Below are 19,301 nucleotides of genomic sequence, written 5' to 3' on the forward strand. Positions count from 1 at the left end.
CATGAACCCTATCTCGAATCTCGTGTTGTCTCGTGGGTTAAGTGTCTCGTCACACCCCGACTTTATAGGCATTACAATGGACATGATCAACTTATCAATTTTGGATAACGGGACAGCAAATAGGTGCTTACTGTCATATCATGTCTGGAAACCTCTTCCTAAACAAAGAAAAGGAAACAGCCACACATATATTGCACAGACGTCACTCCGTTTGTGTTTAGCCTTCCCCAGTTTTTACCAGGTCACTGGGTGTTTCCTACATTCAGAGCCCAAATAGGGAAATATGGCGAGGATTATAACATGGCTGACATTCAGGACACAGAGTGTCAGACACACAACCACACGATCATGCACATGCAGATATGAAAATATTTAAATGAAAGACACAAACAGGCTGCAGAAAAACCTTCTCTCAAAAACACCTTTACACATGCTTATAACACATTATATCACAACATCACACTTGTCTCTTCGCCTGTCCATCTGCCTCAGAGTTGTCGCATTAATGTGACCTGAATCTTATTCTTTAGTGAGGTGGAGTGATGTGACTCAGATGCGTGTATAAAGGACAAAAAATAGCATGTAGCATGCTAGCAACAATGTTTTATTAAATGGAGTCAGTCAGTGCAAAAAAGCACCTTTCTAATGGGCGTAGCAGCCATTTTTGTTCCTCTGTTAGTGGCTAATATTTTGTTGAGAAACTGGACATTGATAGTTTCCACAAACTAAGACAATAATAAAAATGAGAACAGACTTTGTGTCTATGCAAATGGATGCTGCGTGTGAGTGTTTCTGTGTGTGTGTGTGTGTGAAAATGTGCATTAGTGTGACTGTAATGCTCGCAGAGCTGCGCTGTTGCCATGACAACGCAACAGGCTAAGTGGGTCAGCAGGCTCCTGCCACACCCGTGTTGGCATGGCAACAAGGCTGGTCAATTAAACCTGAGCAGCACAATGACTCACACTCACACACACACACACACACACACACACATAAACCCCTTTCTGTGCAAAAGGGAGGTGAAGGAGGGAAGCGATGTGTGTGTGATTCTCTTTATCTTTCTCTCGCTTTCTGCCGCTCTGCCTACACAGTGAGGTGGCGCGGCTGGATGACTGCTTATTTTGAAGACCATGCATGTACTGTGTGTTAAGGCTAATATAGAGACTTTTTTATTTATAGATATTCATATATAAATACTATAAAACTATAATGATAATAATAGGTCACGGGTTCAAACCCCGGTTGCCGCGGGCCTTTCTGTGTGGAGTTTGCATGTTCTCTCCGGGTGCTCCGGTTTCCTCCCACCGTCCAAAGACATGCGGCCCAGGTTGATTGGTGGCTCTAAATTGTCCTTAGGTGTGAGTGTGAGCGTGAGTGGTTGTTCGTCTATGTGTGGCCCTGCAAGGGACTGGCGGCCTGTCCAGGGTGGACCCCGCCTTTCGCCTGATGTCAGCTGGGATTGGCTCCAGCCCCCCCGCGACTCTGTACGCAGGATAAGCGGTTGATGATGGATGGATGGATGGATAATAATAATAATCATTATTGTAAATCTTTTGCAAACTTTGGATATTCCTTTATTCAAACTGCTAATGTTTCTGTAACTGAGAATATTATTGTCTTTCTCTCATAGGTTTTGTCATGTAAAGTATAATTGAAAAGTTTGTGGTGCTCACAGCTTTGAAAAATTACTGCAGCAACATCACTGTCCAGAAATAGTATCAATATTTTTCAAAAAGGACTATTTCCTCAATGAGTGGATAGAAAGCCTCTTTCCTCTGCACACTATCATCTTCTCATTAGCAAATGAATGTAAATGAGACCATTATTTTACTGTAGGTTCCCAACCAGTTGGTGCTTAAGTGTATTTGTATAATATGATTCAAGCTTTGTGTCTTAATATTACTATAGTAAATTTAAATTATAATTTATTTTAATAACACTAATTAATGAATACGCCTTGGGAAGCAGTTAGGAAATGTTTCATAATACTTTTCATATTACCAGTCTCAATGGAGCTGTGATTCTTTTATTACTTCCTCTGGGGTAGTCATACCCTGTTAGATCTGGTTTTCACTCATACTTTTTTGTCATCTGTTGGATTTGGGGCGGCTGTGGCTCAGGAGGTAGAGCGGGTTGGCCGTTAATCGGAAGCTTGGTGGTTCAATCCCGGTTCCCCCAGGCTGCATGTTGAAGTGTCCTTGGGTACACTGTACCCTGAATTTCCCCTGGCGGCTGAAGTTTTTATACATGTGTCTTATATCATCATTACACATCGTGTGTACTTGCTTAAAGATATTCGCCATCAGCTTTCTTTTTGAATAGTACATATAAACATTCTGTTGATTGCTGTTATAATCATGCTAAATGTTAACGATTATTAGCATTAAAATTCTGTCTTTTTGTGTGTGTTTAGGCTGTAAGGAGTGCTGTGAGCGATGTGTGGGCAGTCTGCCATGGGCCTCACTCATCGCTACTATTCTCCTTTACATGGGTGTGGCCTTGTTCTGTGGGTGTGGCCACGAGGCTTTGAGCGGCACGGTCACCATCCTCCAGAACTACTTTGAAGTCATCAGAGCCCCGGGAGAAACGCTGGACGTGTTCACCATGTGAGACTTGACTTGATTTTACCTTAATATCTCAGAAAGCTTAAAAAGACCATATGTGTGGGTTTTCAGGATTTAGCACCATAACTGTAAATTGCATGTTGCGTTACATTACACTCATGCCACAAGTTTCTCATTCCTATGTTCCAAGGAAATGTGTTACAGTGTGCTAAGAAAATCAACAATGAGTTCATAAATGTATAGAGAGCATTTTGTTACTGCATTTATTGTCTCAGTAGTGAAATAAAAACTGATTCAGCAACAGTAACCCACAGATTGTGATACAAACCAGACATCATGCATGAACACTTCAAAGATGACATCTTGATATACCACTGAGCAAGCTGAACATTTATTCTTCGTACAGTATCATTTCAAATATTTGACTTAAAGAAGCTCTATGACAGTTCAGGCTCAAAACAGGGTGTTAGTGTATATGCACAGGATTTAAAATGAAAGAAAAGACTGTACAGCACCGGAGAAAAACAACCAACCACCATGAAATCTAGAAGAGGACAGAACACACAATCACACAAAAAACTCATCATTCGCAAAGAGAAAGGGAGAGATTCAGACAGAGGGAGAAGAGGAGAGACTGAATCTCTGGAGGATGAACATCCACAACATCCACAACAAAGGATGGAGAGGACGAGGGAGTGGATAATTGGCTGGGACAGAGGGATGCACTGGTTTTCGCAAAGTTTACAATATTTTTATCAGCAATGTCAATGTCAATTTTATTTCTATAGCACATTTAAAAACAGCAACAGTTGACGAAAGTGCTGAACAGGGTTGATGCCAAATACATAAATAACAAGTGTAAAAATTACTACAACCAAAGTGAATCACAGGGAAGCAAAACAACAAAACTTTAAAACATCAGAAACCTGGTTTAACGAAAAAGGTGCGTCTTAAGCAGCGATTTAAACGTTTGTAGGGTCTGTGCAGCTTTAATATGCACGGGGAGGCTGTTCCAAAGGATGGGGGCGCCCACTGCAAAGGCTCTGTCGCTCTTATTTTTTAGCTTTGATCTCGGGACATCCAAGAGCAGCTGATTTGGTGACCCCAGTGTTCAGACTGATCAGCCGGATAAGGTGGCGCCAAACCATTTAAGGCCTTAAAAACAAGTAATAAAATCTTTATTTTAGCTAGAAGTCTTAACTGGAAGAAGCCGGTCTTGACGACTGCACTGATTTGCTTATTCAAAGTGAACGAGGTGTCAAAAATAACACCAAGATTTTTAATAGAGGATCGATTTTGGGAGGCTCAGGGGCCCAAAGTGCCAAGAGGGTCACCCGGTGCGTCTAAATGTCCACACGTGATGATCTCGGTTTTATTTTCATTCAGAGTGAGGAAGTTTAACCAACATATACTACTGTAGTACATACTAAGCTTAACAGCAAAATGTCACAGAAATTTAAGTCTGGATGGTTTGAGGTGTGAATCGGGATATCTGCAATATTTTAGCCATGTTCCATAGGTGGGAAAAGGCCATCTCGCTGACGTCTGGCCCCTTTAATGTGTTTATCAGAAGAAAGAGCACAATAAAAGGTAACACCAAGATTCTTGGGATATCACACTGTTGCCAAGAGTTACTGGTGTCCTATCAAGCTGTCTGTATCAAGCTGGTCCAGTGACCAGCATCTCTTCAGAATCAGAATTTAGAAGCAGGGATAAAATGTGACTGGGGGTGAATATAAAGAGAGAAGAGCAGCAGGCCAAGAACAGAGCACTGAGGTACTCCATATTTCACATTAGAAAAGTTTGATGTAGTATTATTATAGGAACCACGCTGTGTTCTGTCAGTTAGGTAGGACTTTAACCACACGAGAGCCAAGCCAGACTGAGCCAAATAGATTTTTTTTATATGGTATCAAAAGCTGCACTGAGATCCTGTAATAGAAGCACTAAGGAGGATTTCAAGACCCTGGTTTCTTATATAGAGGTTTAACTACAGCAGCATTAAAGCTAGTGGGCATATTGCCAGTCGAAAGTGACAAATTCTTCTGTTAAGCGCAGAGCTTTTCGATTGGGATAGGTATTTTATTGTTAGCCCTGCGAGATAGGTTTGGAGGCATACACCCTGAGAATATTTGGAAGACTATAGTATAAATCTATGCATTTTAATGCATTTTGAGAATAACAATAATCATTTAGGAAATAATCTCAGTGAAAACACATAGATAAAAATACAACACAAGATTTAAATGCAACCAGTCAAAGCGCTTTTACACTACATCGATTAACCCATTCACACACCGATGGAACAGCCATCAGGGGCAATTCAGGGTTCAGTATCTTGCCCAAGGACATGCAGCCTGGAGGAGGCGAGGATTGACCCACCAATCTTCCGATTAACGGGCAGCCCGCTCTCTACCTCCTGAGCCACAGCTCATACAAGTCACAAATATGGCCAAATTTAAAATGACTCTTTTTAAGTTCAGTTTTGTATTGCATTAAAATCACTTTCACCGACTGAGCACAACTGCAGTATCTTTCAGGTCTTGCAACACTCATAATTCAAGTTCATCCAAACAATAAGCCGTAATCTAAAAGCTACAGATGGCCTGACAGGGAAAATTTTGTGTATAAAATATAGTAGAACAAAGGCAGAAGCCTTAGCTTTAAAAAGACATACTAGGACTGTTACAGACAGAGCCCCTGAACCTAACCACAAGATAAAAATGCATGTTTAAAAAAGCTAATCAATTAACTGTGCTTTTTGGGTACTTCCTATCTAATGTACGGTAGCCTACTGCCCAGCTTGTAATTTCTGTTTATATTCAGATTCAGAGAAGTTGAATAAAATTGTTGAAAAGATGTTGCACTTTAAAATAAACAATATAATCGGGTAAATGTAAATCTTATTTTCAGTTCAAAAAAGAAGAGGTATAGTACTGTGCAGGTTTAAGGCAGGTGAAGGCTTTCAAAAATAAACATGGTAATACATCAGTTAACAAAATGCACATTGACTGAACAGAAGAAAATTCTAAATCACATTTAGTGTGACCACCTTTTACTTTGGAAACAGAATCAGTTCTTCTAGGTACACTTGCACAAAGTCAGGGAGTTTTTAGACTATGATCAGGTGTAAGATTACACAAAATACCAAACAGGTGCCAATGATCATAAATTCAAGATGTACTGCAGGTTGAAACATAATCATTAACTGAAACAGAAACAGCCTTGTAGGACGAATACAACTCAGCTAACAAGGTGAGGCTGCTGTCAAAACTCATAAACTTATTATCTCTGACTTGTTTATGGTGATTACAAGGACTGAACGATTTTTCTGCCAGATATTGCGACTATAATTCGATTTGCGATTTTCTTTTTATTGAAGTTTTGCTAAAGTAAAATTTTCACTGCCAGTCTTTTTTTGACGGAAGCCATATCAAGCAGCACAGAGCAGATGAACCAGGCAGGAAGTCCGGTCGATTTTCAAAATAAAACACCCTTTGCAGACTTCTGATCGTACATCAACAATAAACACAGTTAAAACAGACAAAAAAAAGAGAAACAATTTAACTACGTAGCTACTTAACCATAGTAGAAACAAATAAAAATCAAGGACAACTGAACAAATAAGCAAAATCAGGCAAAATATGTAAACTGTAACTGCAGAGAACGGAACGAAGACGGGCTCACAGAGAGCTGTCATCCGTAGTTGAAGCACACAAAATTGCAAATTAACAACCCATCAACAACATGTAGGCTATACAGCCGCTGCCTCTGTCAGTTCAGCTGGTGCAATTATCCCACGTTTTCCTCTAGTGTCGTTTGTTGGTGTAAAATGTGCACGCCCTGTGCCCGCTCTGATTGGTGAGTGGGACCGTAAGAGGAGGCGCATGGCGCTTTTGATTGGCGAGCAGATCTGTCACACTAGGAAGTCAACGGAATGAATTTTAAACTGCTACTGTTTAAATACACCTGCATTTTAATCGCTGTCTTCACGATTAGCTAATCGTGTTCTTTCAAATCGCAAATTTGATTTGAAAACAATTTATTGTTTGGTGGTGATTTAGCTGAAGATATATATAGAGAGCCTAAGTCACTTGCTTCCGCTTCCGGCCCATGGGACCTTATTTCGGAAAAAATATGTACGCTAGTCAATGGCGAGAGACAACTTTTGATCCTGTTTGAGCTGTGCCCTGAATTACACATATGATGTTTGTCAATTTAAAAGATAATTTTGTGCGTCAAGAAAATTGCAGTTTGTCATAAAACAGTAAAGTAAAATTTAGTTTTTTGTCAAAACCGTTCATTGAACTACATCTTTTGTCTCGCACAATATACGTCACCAACATGTTAATGCGGTAATGCTAGCGAACGTTCATTGCTTGGTTGCTGCTAGCTAGTTAACTTAAAATATCTCACCTGATTGTTTAATCTAACAACTCCTGGTCCTTTTATCACATCAACTACACATGTAAGTTCTTTGACGGTAGCTTCAGTAATGTTAGCTTCAGTCGTGAGAAAAAGTTACGCCATCCCATACGCGACTTTTGGTTTTGTAATTATGTATTTTATACCTCAACAGTTTTATATCAAACTGCGACTTTCTTGACTTGTAAATGTATATTTTAAATTAACCATCATCATATGTGTAATTCAGAGCAAAATTCAAACGGAATCAAAAAATTTGTTGTCTCTTGCCATTGATCACCATACATTTTTGTTTTTTTATGAAGTGGTGGTCCACCGGAAGGGGAGGGACTTAGGACAAATAACATTTCAAAATACAGTCCAGCATGACAATATTTATCAAATCGGCCTACTCATTAATGACTGAGAGTGTATGTCTGTGTTCTCTCCACAGTATTGACATCCTGCAGTACATCATCTACGGCCTTGCAGCTGGATTCTTTGTGTTTGGAGTGCTGCTGCTGGTGGAAGGCTTTTTCACCACCGGAGCTATAAGGGATCTCTATGGAGAGTTCAAGATCACTGCCTGCGGACGCTGCCTGACTGCATTTGTAAGAAATCTTTGTAACCAGTAAAACTAATGTGATACACGTTCAGATGCAAAAGGTGCATGTAGCAAGATGTTTTGTATAGTTAGCAGTAACTGATGTGGTGTCCTTCAGGTTTCTGTATTACTGCTTTTCATTAATTAATACAAGCAGTCAGATAAATCTAAACTCCCATTTTATTTAGAAAGTGCTTTCAAAAAGCACTATCACTACAACATTCTCAAATATAAAAGTGGCACCTTTTAAATTCCAGTATCTGTGTGTGCCACAAAAACTCTCTCAGAGATGGAGGTCACTCAATTTCATTGTATCAATTTTTGTTAGGCAGATATTACACATCTTGCCTAGTTTGTGCTTTCCATTAAGTTCATAAAATCCAAATTGGCCCAGATGTCGAGAGACATTGCAACGTAACTTTATAACTTTATTGTCCAGCAATGGGGGGAAAAACAACAATCAACGTACCGATTATGTTCAGTCACTGCATCGACGCAGAATCTTTCAGAGACATTTATTCCTTATGTAATTATAATGTTTTACATGCATAATGTGAGCAAAAATAATACAAATAATAAATGTTGTTCTTCTTAATGTGTGCATTACATTATGACCAACCCTGCTTCATCAGGGTGGTTATTTTTATATATCCAATATCTTTTGAGACACCTACATGTTGCTGGCTACATACAGTGTATTTCTGCACACTGTAAAGAATTATGATATTTCATTAATATGATATTATAACCACTTCAGTCAGTCTAATATCACCATCATGTTGTCTATCAAACTGAGTTCTCAATTAATACGTGACTATCACAAGTTAAAATGCAACATACAGTATACTACTCATCTTATCTAAAACAGAACTTTGCACATTCAATTAACATCTGATAATAATATTTAGATATGCATATTGTGTAGTAGTGATGTTAGCCAGCATTGGTACTGTAAAATTAAGCACTGCAAGCATGAACTGAGCGATTCTTTTGAGAAGTAAATACTGGTTTGGAACAAAACAAGGCTGATTTAACTCAATGTGTCAGCCTGACAGATCTTTGTGTATCTATTCCCTGAATTATTTTTTGGTTTGTGTTTTTCACTGCAAAACCTAGTCTCCTTCTGGCATCTCTCTGTTGGTCACGTCTGATTCATGTATTCATGTGGAGGAGGGAGACAGAGGGAGCAATTGTTCACATCTGCTCAGGAAATTTTTCCCTTACATCTGTAGTTCTCTGTGCAGCAGAGAACACACACACAAACACACACTTAGAGAAAGCTAAAAGGAAAAAGGGATGAGTAGAGAGAAAATAGTCAGTTCTATAAAAGGTGTTTTTGCCTCTGTGTGAAATTATGATTGAGTGTTAATGGCATAATATGAAACACAGTTCGCAAAGAAATAGTGTACTTGTTGTGCATACAGCATCTAGTATATAAAGTAAATGTCATTTGGTCACACCTGTTTGAAATCAGTTCTGAGTACCTGTCATTAAGCAACCCTGTTGCCCTACTAATTGTAATTTTTAAAACTCTAGTTAATATCTTTAAGGTGGTTAAATAACTCATCTCTGTCTCTGTCACTCATCATGTCTTGTCTCTGTGTTTGCAGCTGATGTTCCTGGCCTACCTGTTCTTCTTGGTTTGGCTCGGAGTGACAGCATTTACCAGCCTTCCGGTCTTCATGTACTTCAACGTTTGGTCCATGTGTCAGAACACCAGCTTGGTGGAGGGAACAAACCTCTGCCTGGACCTGCGTCAGTTTGGTATGCACCATGCAACATAAAAACACAGAATGGTCATATCTATTTTTAATACTGAAATAGTGAGCTTAACGTTTCTGCATTCTCTTCTGCAATGTCCTTAAATTATATTGGATTCACCCAATATACCTACAGTACATTGGGTGAATCCCCAAATCCAGTTCTAAGAAAGACAGAAAGAATTTCTCTGAAAAGAGAAACATAGAATTGGAAATGCTTACATGCCACAAGACATAAAGACTTACTTTTATAGTGCAGCCAGGTTACACTTTTGTATTTCACTCACTTCACTTCAAATGCATAGAGAGGACAGAGAAAAGCAGCTATCTCCCTCAGCTTTCTGAGTTCAAGCTTGGTTAACTCTGACCTGCTTTTGAGCCTATCCACTGCTGCTGTGGCCTGAGAGGAACTGTGGTCCATAGTGATATGTGTTGGACGACATTATTCAGACTACAACTTTAAGTTATACATTTTGAATGAAAAATCTATTTTTTCTCCCTTTATTATTTTTTAAGTGGAATCCACATAAACTGTTGATCAGCCTCTGAATGCAGCCTGCTCCTTGAATTCTAGAAATTTGTGTCACTGAAGAAATAATAACCATCAATTGTCCAGTTAAGACTTCTAGGACAACAACATTACATTTACACACCTCTGCATTTCAGAACAGAATGGTTTATGGTTTAATTTAGTATCTGTGACTTCTGGCACCACGTTAGATCATCCAATTAAATGGCTGATTCATTCTAGTTACACACTGTTGTATAAGCTTAAAGAAGTAGTAAAATAATGAAGTTTATGTTTTTAATATTTCTTTTTATCAGGAGCTGTGACCATCTCTGAGGAGAGGAGGGTGTGCACAGGATCTGAGAAGTTCTTCAAGATGTGTGAATCCAATGAGGTAAGAAGCAACCTGGGGAGGAGTCTGAAGAAATGTGACAGAGGAGAGATATGTGACCCCTTTCAAGACAAAGAAGAAAAAGAAAAATAAGATAACACTTGTGTTGTGTGTTACAGCTGGACTTGACCTTCCATCTGTTTGTGTGCGCACTGGCAGGAGCAGGAGCTGCTGTAATCGCTATGGTGAGGATCATTATCCTCATATCTGACTGACTATGGGCCTGATGTACTTATTGGTACAGATTGGTATGACCTCCAACCCATCTTTGGAGTCTACCCAAAAAATATTCTCCACCTTCCCCACAGCTTCTTTCAGAGAAACAAGCTGTGAAGCCTTTTAACATACTGTCTGTTGAAAGTGATCAGATGTATTTCCGCTTTGTGACAGCTGGTTCTGCTAATGATATGTCAAAGCTTACAGCAATATAGATTATATTAAACATGATAATATGCTAAAGAACCCCAAAGTTCAAAGTTCATGCATAAGGCTGTTATGCATGAATATAACTCTGTACTCAAGTAAAAGTAGAAGGGGTCATCAAATAACTACTTGAGTAAGAGTACAAGTGTTTACTATAAAGATTACTTGAGTAGTGAGTAACTAGTGACTTATGAAAAAAAACAATGGGTCTTTTCTTTGATGTGGATTTGACTAGAATTATTCCAGACGTTCTTCCTCAGGTAAAGTTAAAGAAGTGAACATACACTTGCATCATCTCCTGCTTAGATAACCAACCATATTTTCAACAGGAGAATATTCCCTGTGTGTATCCATCAAGTGCGATTACAAAAGAAGTCAGCACGGTGTAGCCTACTGACTTCACAACCGGATCCCGCTGCACCAAAACCGTCTCATCCCAGCACGACAGATTCAGATTCAGATTCATTCTTTATTGTCCTCAGTGGAGGAAATTTGTTTTCACAGTCTGTACAAAGAGCACCATCAGGGTGAAGCATGAGCTGAGAGGGTGGCTGGGATTTTGTACTATGGTAGTTGCTCTACGAGGAGTGGCAGTATTAAAAGGGCTGGCAGGTTGGGAGTGGGAAGACCTATTATTTTGGAGGAAGTGTTGGTGATTTTAAGAAGCTTATTCTTATTGGTGAGAGTGAGCATGGTGAAGTAGCAGGTAGCACAGTACAAGAGGATGGGTTCAGTCAGGGTGTGAACTATGTGGGACCCAGGGGGGGGGCTTAGCTCCCCTTAATAAGACATCAGCTCCCCATGATTTTTGATATTTTGGGGGTTCTCTAAAATATTGACAGCATGCTATATTTATCTGTGTTAGTGAGGAAGGTGAGTACGGCTGTGTCACCAGAGTGTTTGAAGTATTTTGTAATGGGAGAAGGGCTAAGGCAGTCCTTGGTGTATAGAGTGTAGAAAAGGAGGCTGAAGACGCAGCCTTGGGGGGCTCCGGTGTTGACAGTAATGGTGGTGGATGTGGTGCTTCCCACCCTCGCTGCCTGTGGTCTGTCACTGAGGAAATTATGGATTCAGTGAATGAGGAGAGGTGGCAGAGCTAAAGTCTACAAAGAGAATCCTGGCATAATGGCCGGGGGAGTCCAGATGTTGAAGTAGAGTGTGAAGGAGGCATGCTAGAGCGTCCTCTGTTCCTCTTTTGGCCTTGTAGGCAAACTGGTAGGGGTCCAGCTGTGGGCAGACAGCCGGGAGGATGGTGTTCAGTACCAGTTTCTCAAGACATTTAGCGATTATGGAGGTGAGTGCTGCTGATCTGTAATGATTCAGTTCAGAGGGGCGGGGTTTCTTGGAGACAGGGATGATGGTGGCTGTTTTCCAAAAGGTGGATGGTAACAAGTTACATTTACTCCGTTACATGTATTCAAGGAACTTTTTTGAGTAAATTGTAATATTATAAATTGTATTGTAATCATACTTATACTCTTATTTGGGTAGTTTTGAGCGTGCAAAAGGGTCTTCATGATGGATTTGTGAAAGGGAAAGTAGTCAGAATACTACAGGTTGCTTCAATTACTAATGTACTACAATACTAAAAATGTACCTGGCAAGAAAAAGCAAACTAAAAGTAACAAAGTTTTGATGAAGCATGGTCTAATTACATAAACTGTTGAGGTAATTCAATTCAAAAATACCTTTTATTAATTCAAGTTTGGGGTAGCAGAAGCAAGCCGTAAACATCTGACATATTACCTTTTAATGGCAAACCTGTGAGCAAACAACTGCCTATTTACACGTCTGGCAGATAGTAGTAACATTTATTTGGAGTCATGTTTTTGTTCACCTGATGAATGTAAGTCCAATAATCACTCTCCTTTTAGCTCTCTTTTGGTCTCCACCAACCCCTGAAGAAAATACCTGGCTTTTTAGCTGCTAAATGCTTCACCTTGCTGCGTCCGTTTGCTCTTTGGTGCTAACCAGTTAGCATATAGGTTTTTCAAGCTTTGTAACCGACAACAGTTGCCTGACATGCCACAAGCTGGAACCAACCAAGGGACGTTGAGATTTCAATGTATAGAATTAGTATGTAGTATGAAAGTCTTATTTGGGAGTCAGCTGTGTCTGCTACATTGTATTTTACAGTACTTAGCACGGTACATATGTTTATCTTTAACCCTGACTTTTCCTCTCCTTCAGGTCCATTTTCTGATGGCTCTAGCTGCTAACTGGGGCTATCTGAAGGACGCCAGCCGGATGCAGAAGTATGAGGACATCAAGTCGAAGGAGGAGCAGGAGCTGCATGACATCCATTCAACACGCTCCAAAGAACGCCTCAATGCCTACACATAAACACATACCTACTAGAAACGACACACACACACATTTACCTGTCAGACACACACAAGATGATACATGCACACACACACACACACACACCCGCAGGGTCTCACACAAGCCTAAAGATAGCAGAAACACGAGTAACTAAATGAGTGAAAAAACATACAACACAAACATACATTCAAAGACACAGTTAACCCTTCGCTAAGCCACGCCCCCCTTAGTTACTGTTGCTAAGTCCGACAAACTGACAGACTTTTGTTAAAGCGCCACCACTGTCTATTACTGCACTCCCTGGAGAAATATTGACAGAAAGGTTTGCATTGTCCATTTGAGGTTTGTGTTCAGGCTGTCAAACTGACGTGAAAAAAATAATGACAGAGGCTAAAAGTAAAAGTGAAGCACTGCATCTAGTAGGGCTATATAAAGTTACATTCAGTAGTAAGTTAGTTAGCTACATCACATTAGGAACAATCTACAGCCAACGTTTTTCTGGATTTGTTTCAGGTTTTGGAAAGGGAACTATTACAAGATGCCCCAGGAAAAGCGTTTGACCATATCTTGGAAAAATACAGCAAAAAAAGCGAGAAAATGACTTCTTTTGCATACGAGTCAGTGGAGAGCAGCCATGAAGGTGTCGGACCTCAGTTAGAGAGAGACTTATACTGCGCTGTGATTGGCCAGCTGCGTATTCAGGGGGTGGCTTAACGAAGGGTCAATTACACTGCAGAAATGAGTTAAAATGAATGATGAAAACACAGACACCATATTAATCCTCGTGTCCACAGTAGATCACTGGCTCAGGAGGCCTATGCTGACATGTGAGTTTGCTCCATGCATACTTTTATTAACCATGACTTTGACTTTTGAGTGTAAGGAAGCCTTAAGCTTTACCCTAAAAGTGAAAGCAGAGACTACTGCCAAATACAAAATAAGCTAAATACATGCTGCTCTTTTTAAAAGTCTGGCTACATCAACTTTAATGCGTTTGTGATATTTTACTCTGTAGATTAATTAATACATTTAGCAGGGCTGGCCTCAGCCTTATTGGAGCCCTAAGCACAGTATCCCTTTCAAACCCAATGCCCCAAAGTAGCTTTGCAGTGTGAGCATATGCAGAACAATCAACTTCATTTGGCCTAAGAAAGTAACAATGGACAAACACTTTAATACTAGGAAATAACATTTGGAATAGCTGTATTATATAGCGAGAGTGTTGGAGGGTTTCTTCTCTCTGCACAGTGACAGAAACAGGTTGTGGAAATGAAAAGGAGAAAAAGTTGTAAACATTTGTCATAAACTGGGAGAAATAGAATTGTAACTCCCTGTGGAACGAAAACGCGAGTCTCCCGGCTATGAGCTGTGTTCGGACAGCTCACTAAAGCCAACATCTACAGCAGACACATGACTGACTTTGGTGTCTATGAGCTCATCATTGAATGTGGGAGCCGTCCAACAGGACAGTGTCACTGTATCCCCCCCCCCCCAACAGCCTCGATACCTGCAGGACACACATCACACATGATTGATCCACACAGAAAACTCTCACACACACACACAAACATAGATGTGGCTGAATGGTTGGTGTTGTGCAGGCAGTGTTGTTTGGTGGTGTCATGCTGTGTTGTGTCGTTTCGCCACATTATGATGACTGGTATTGCAGAGAAATATGGTCCCTAAGGAAATTCGTACCTCCTGGGTACAAATAAGTAGCTTTGCTAACTTTCCCCTCCTTTTTCCTAAAACACCTCCTCTCTCTCTACTCTGTGACTTCTTCATCTTGAGCCCAGTTTCATTAGTTGTTCCAGATACAGTATTCTTGTTAGACATACGGTATGTGGCCATTTGCAGGGCAGGGGATTGGGTTTTTTGAAATAAAATGCAGGCTTAATAGCCCATAATAATAATGAAAACCACATATTGATTGGCAAAATATCAAGATGAATTGATGTCACAAATTATCTTATTTTCGAAATTCCCCTAATGTTGCTTTATTTGTACTGTATATCACATGTCAGGCTCACTTGAACTTCAAAGTAAAAGCACTTAAGATGGCGTTGGGGATTTTAAAGAGGCCATTTAAAGCAACTAGTGAAACGGGCTTTGTGTCCTAACCCCTCCATCCCCTGTTTGTATAAACTTGTGATTTGTCCTCAGAAATAGCACATCTTAGCAGCACAATGTCTTTTTAACGTGTGTCATGTTCTCATCAGTCTGAAAACTAGTGTTTTTTCACACATCTCAATTTTGCCACATTTTATCAGTATTATTTATGTGTAATTTTAGCATTGAGGGTATTTTAATGGGGCAGGTGTGTGCATGTGTGTGTGTGTGTGAGGGGCGTTATATCACATTTTCATGTAATGATTCTGTACTTCAGTGGTTCTGCACACACACAAACACAAACAGACACACATAAACATGTATACACCGATCATCTTGAGAGTTTTAATTCTCTCATTGCCATATTTTCATTTTTATATCCTAATGTGACCAAAATTACTGTTTATTTGTAAGTTGAGTTTTTAAAAAAATCACCAATACTAATAGTCAACTTGTCACCGGTGACATAAACAGATACTTACTGTGAATTCTGGGTGGTGTCTTGGTTGTGCAGGAGTAGCTACATTGAAGGTTGTAAAGACAGAGCTATTTACTTTTGGTCCCAGCAGGGTGTATTTCTAGACGGAGGATGCATTTCCCAAAAGCATTTTAAGGTTTAGAAATTTGTACCTCTGACGGAGAGTTTGGTTAAGTTTGCGAGGTGTTTGAAATAGATGGGCGCGGTGGGATGGAGTGGTGTAACTTGAGATGGCAACACTGAATTATAAAATTTTAAAAAGTACTGGAAGTGTTACAGGAAAGTGAACAAGGAAAAAGGAGATAAAACTCCCCATTAGTAGCTGCATGGATTTGATTCAACTGAAGTATTGTTAGTGGGAATGAAGACCCAGATGAATGGTGTCCTAGCTAATGGGCTCATTGTTTAGTAATGCTTTGCTTTACTGGTGGTTTTAAAGGCTGTTCCCAGTTTATATCTGGAGTCCTAATAATCTCCTCAGGTGCTTCTATATGGGAAGCTGTTTACCGTATTTTGGATCAGCTGAACTACACTTGCTGGGATGCAACTTTAAATAAGCTGCTAGGATTGGATTTTAAAATTAGGGGTTTCATAAAAGACAAACTAAAATCATTCTTATTGAGATTTTGATTTGAACCCTTGCTGCTACTTTTTTAAGACGCCGATTAAACTTATTTTCATTAAAATGCCAAAAATCAGACCTATGAATGGGAATAACTTTAAACTTTAACTTATTTTGTTCTTATGAAATGTATACAGCAGATTTAAAAGAGGGAGTTTTGAAAATGAAAAGATTCTAATTGTCTGTCACTGATGTGCAGGGCTGTAGCCAACCATTGAAATAAGCTGTGAAGGAAAGTGATAATTCTCTATCTGCCAGTAGAGATGACGGAGAGGGAATTCAGTTTGTCTTCAGAATTTTTATGGTACTGATGATGAAGATGAAGGTGATGATGATGATGATGATGATGATGACATTGGTCATTGCAGGATTTGATTTGATGAGATTACCAGCACACAAACACACATACACAAATACAGACACACACTCCACCACCACCATCACTCTGAGTCTTAGTTCTTTGCTCTTTTACCTTTCACCGATAACATTTCATTATCAACTTTTAATCTTTGAAACTTTTTGAATGTGAAATCATTTAATTAGAAAAAAAGAAACATGTTTTGTTCCCTTTTTTTGTGGGCAATATTAAGCACTGTACCTACAGTACATAGCTCTGTATAAAGATATACATATATGTGAAACAGTTGAGGTGAGCAGCAGGGAGAATGATTTCCTATTGGTTACAGAGTCTGGAGGAGGTGGTTCAGTCCCAATGTCCTGAGTTTTTACTCCCTAAGAGAGCTGCATTTACATACACAAAAGATGGGTTTTTGCAAAACACCACGAATCACTTCCACAAGTGATTTCACAAACACAATCCTTGTGATCGTGCTTGAGATGATTTTCACATGATAATGGATATATTGGCTGAATTAAAGATAGTAAAAACATTTAAAAATATCTAAAACTAATTTTAGAAAAAAGTTTGGCAATCATGAAATGTACAAAAAATGTTAATTGCAGTAAAACAGGTAAAAATACAAAGCCACCTGTATAGTCTGTTAACAGGTAGAAATGGTGATGATATGGCACCTCAGCCTAGTATAGAATGTGTTGGGGGGTTTTGTATTAAAGACCATGAGCAAATCAGAGCAGTGTCAAATTGTAAAAATACTATGTGACCAAATCTCTCAAAATCTTTTTTTTGTGTTGTGTAATTGCAACTGAATTTGACAAAGATTATGTACCACCAGTGTCGATAAAGGGAGACTCCGCCAGACTCGTGTCCTTTTCAGGTGTGTCTCGGCTGCATACAGTCAATATTTTTAAGGGTCTAATTTTACAGTAACAGTATTCTATCATTTAATTGCCTGACAATGGATGTCTTGTCAGTGTTTTTAACCTCTGATAAAAGAAAAAAAAATAGTTTTGTGCACTTATTGACCATTGTGAGCTCTCTCTCTCTCTCTCTCTCTCTCTCTCTCTCTCTCTCGCTCTCTCTCTTATTCTTGGTGTGTAAGTGCATTAAGATCCCCATTGTGGGACCTGTGTATAGTCTTGCAGCATTGGTTATATCCTGAAGAAATAACAATGATGAAAACAAATGAATTCATTATAATGAAGATAATCTTATTCTAGGTAAAAAAAAAAAAAAAAAGACAGTGAATCTAGTTGTTGTTTGTGGCATGGTAATGCATTCAATGGTCATAATTTTAATGATTAAAACAATACAAAAAAATCATTTCTTTCCACTGGCGCTGTTTTTCCTCCACTTTTCAGCATGCTGTATTGGGATTCCTGTTGCTAAAGATGTTGCTAAGCTAGCTTGCTTGCTCAGTTGTTTACCACCAGAGCAATATATTGTAGCCGTTTGACGAAATCAAGACGTAAACGAGAAGTCCATACCTGTACATTTCTGGCATACAAGTGCATGAATCTATGATTGCAAGTCTTAAGTGATATGATCATGGTGTTCTCTATTGTTGATCCTAATAAAGCAGATTTGCAGATGTGGTGTAATGTATTGCTCTGGCCACCCATTTTCCTGCACCCACTCATGCTGGCCATTTATGCACCACAGCTCTGGATGTCCAAATCATTTTTTTTAACCTTATTTAGAAGTGATTTATTTCTGATTTCTGATGTATGCTTGAAAAAACTGGCATGTGTTCACAACAGTCACTGATATTGCATACTGCATAATACTGTATAAATAAAGCTCCATGTAGCCTAGCAACAAAAACAATCTGCCCAGCTCACATAGACAAATCACCATCTTCAGTGGACACTAACAAAGCAAAATCATAATTTAGAGCTGCACAATCACACTTGAAGGTGAAGAAGAATGATTGCGGGCCGCAGTGACTGAACACTGGCAGATGATGTGATCTCTAAATATGGATATGGCTCCAAACAGACAAATTCTACTAGATTATCCAACGAAGGTTAAAATCAAGGGCAACTGGACTTGGTTGAAGATACTGGAAGACGTTTCGTCCCTCATCCAAAGGACTTCTTCAGAACTGAATTTTAACCTTCGTTGGATAACTATGACCTGGATGACTGAGAATCTTCATAGACATCTACTAGATTAGTTTTTCATTTGAACAAAAAATAAATAAATTTAGGCTACATTTCTTTACAATACAATCTTTACCAGACGGTGTAAATATAGCCTAAATTAAGCCAAAGCACCTACAATCTGATCTATATGGTTTCAACAGCCGTGGGAAGATCCAGCTGCTGCTGACAACAGGAAGAGGATGTGATCTGTCTGCTCTTCGTTCGTTTAAGTCTCCTCATTTACTTTCTAACCCAAGTCTCCTTGTAAACATGTGTATTGACGCGTACTAATCCCGTGTCCTTCTTGTCTTCCGTTCACTGACCATGGCGGAACATGAACACACCATTCCATAACCCCGACCACACACATTTGTGACTGTATTAAGAAAAGTGACCATGTCAGTATAATAAACCATGAATTTGGCCAAAATTATAGTAATTCTATGATAGCTAACATTATATCTGATTTTCAATCCCCTGTGAGAAAGTTTTGATCTAATTATATATAACTATAAATTCTCAGCTCAGTATGGATAAAAAAATTTGATCCTCTGTGCCTGAATAAATTCAGCTCTTGTCCATCCAAACTGAACCACAGGTCTAAAAGCTGA

At 39.3% G+C, this 19,301-nt stretch overlaps 1 protein-coding gene across 1 annotated transcript in view; it reads left to right on the plus strand.

The window, feature by feature from the left end:
• The window catches only part of gpm6ab (glycoprotein M6Ab), a 40,833-nt gene extending 22,964 nt beyond the window's left edge, over positions 1 to 17,869 (plus strand). The window contains exons 2-7 of the mRNA XM_038714629.1: positions 2,414 to 2,606; positions 7,423 to 7,579; positions 9,183 to 9,336; positions 10,158 to 10,234; positions 10,351 to 10,416; positions 12,845 to 17,869. Of these exons, the coding sequence (XP_038570557.1) occupies positions 2,414 to 2,606; positions 7,423 to 7,579; positions 9,183 to 9,336; positions 10,158 to 10,234; positions 10,351 to 10,416; positions 12,845 to 12,997 (800 nt within the window). The 3' untranslated portion in view covers positions 12,998 to 17,869. The remainder of the gene's footprint in view (positions 1 to 2,413; positions 2,607 to 7,422; positions 7,580 to 9,182; positions 9,337 to 10,157; positions 10,235 to 10,350; positions 10,417 to 12,844) is intronic.
• The last annotated feature ends 1,432 nt before the right edge of the window (positions 17,870 to 19,301 follow it).

This window comes from Micropterus salmoides, unplaced genomic scaffold, assembly GCF_014851395.1.
Source record: "Micropterus salmoides isolate LMB-PRFRI ecotype aquatic unplaced genomic scaffold, ASM1485139v1 Ms_hic_scaffold_12, whole genome shotgun sequence".
NCBI lineage: Eukaryota > Metazoa > Chordata > Actinopteri > Centrarchiformes > Centrarchidae > Micropterus > Micropterus salmoides.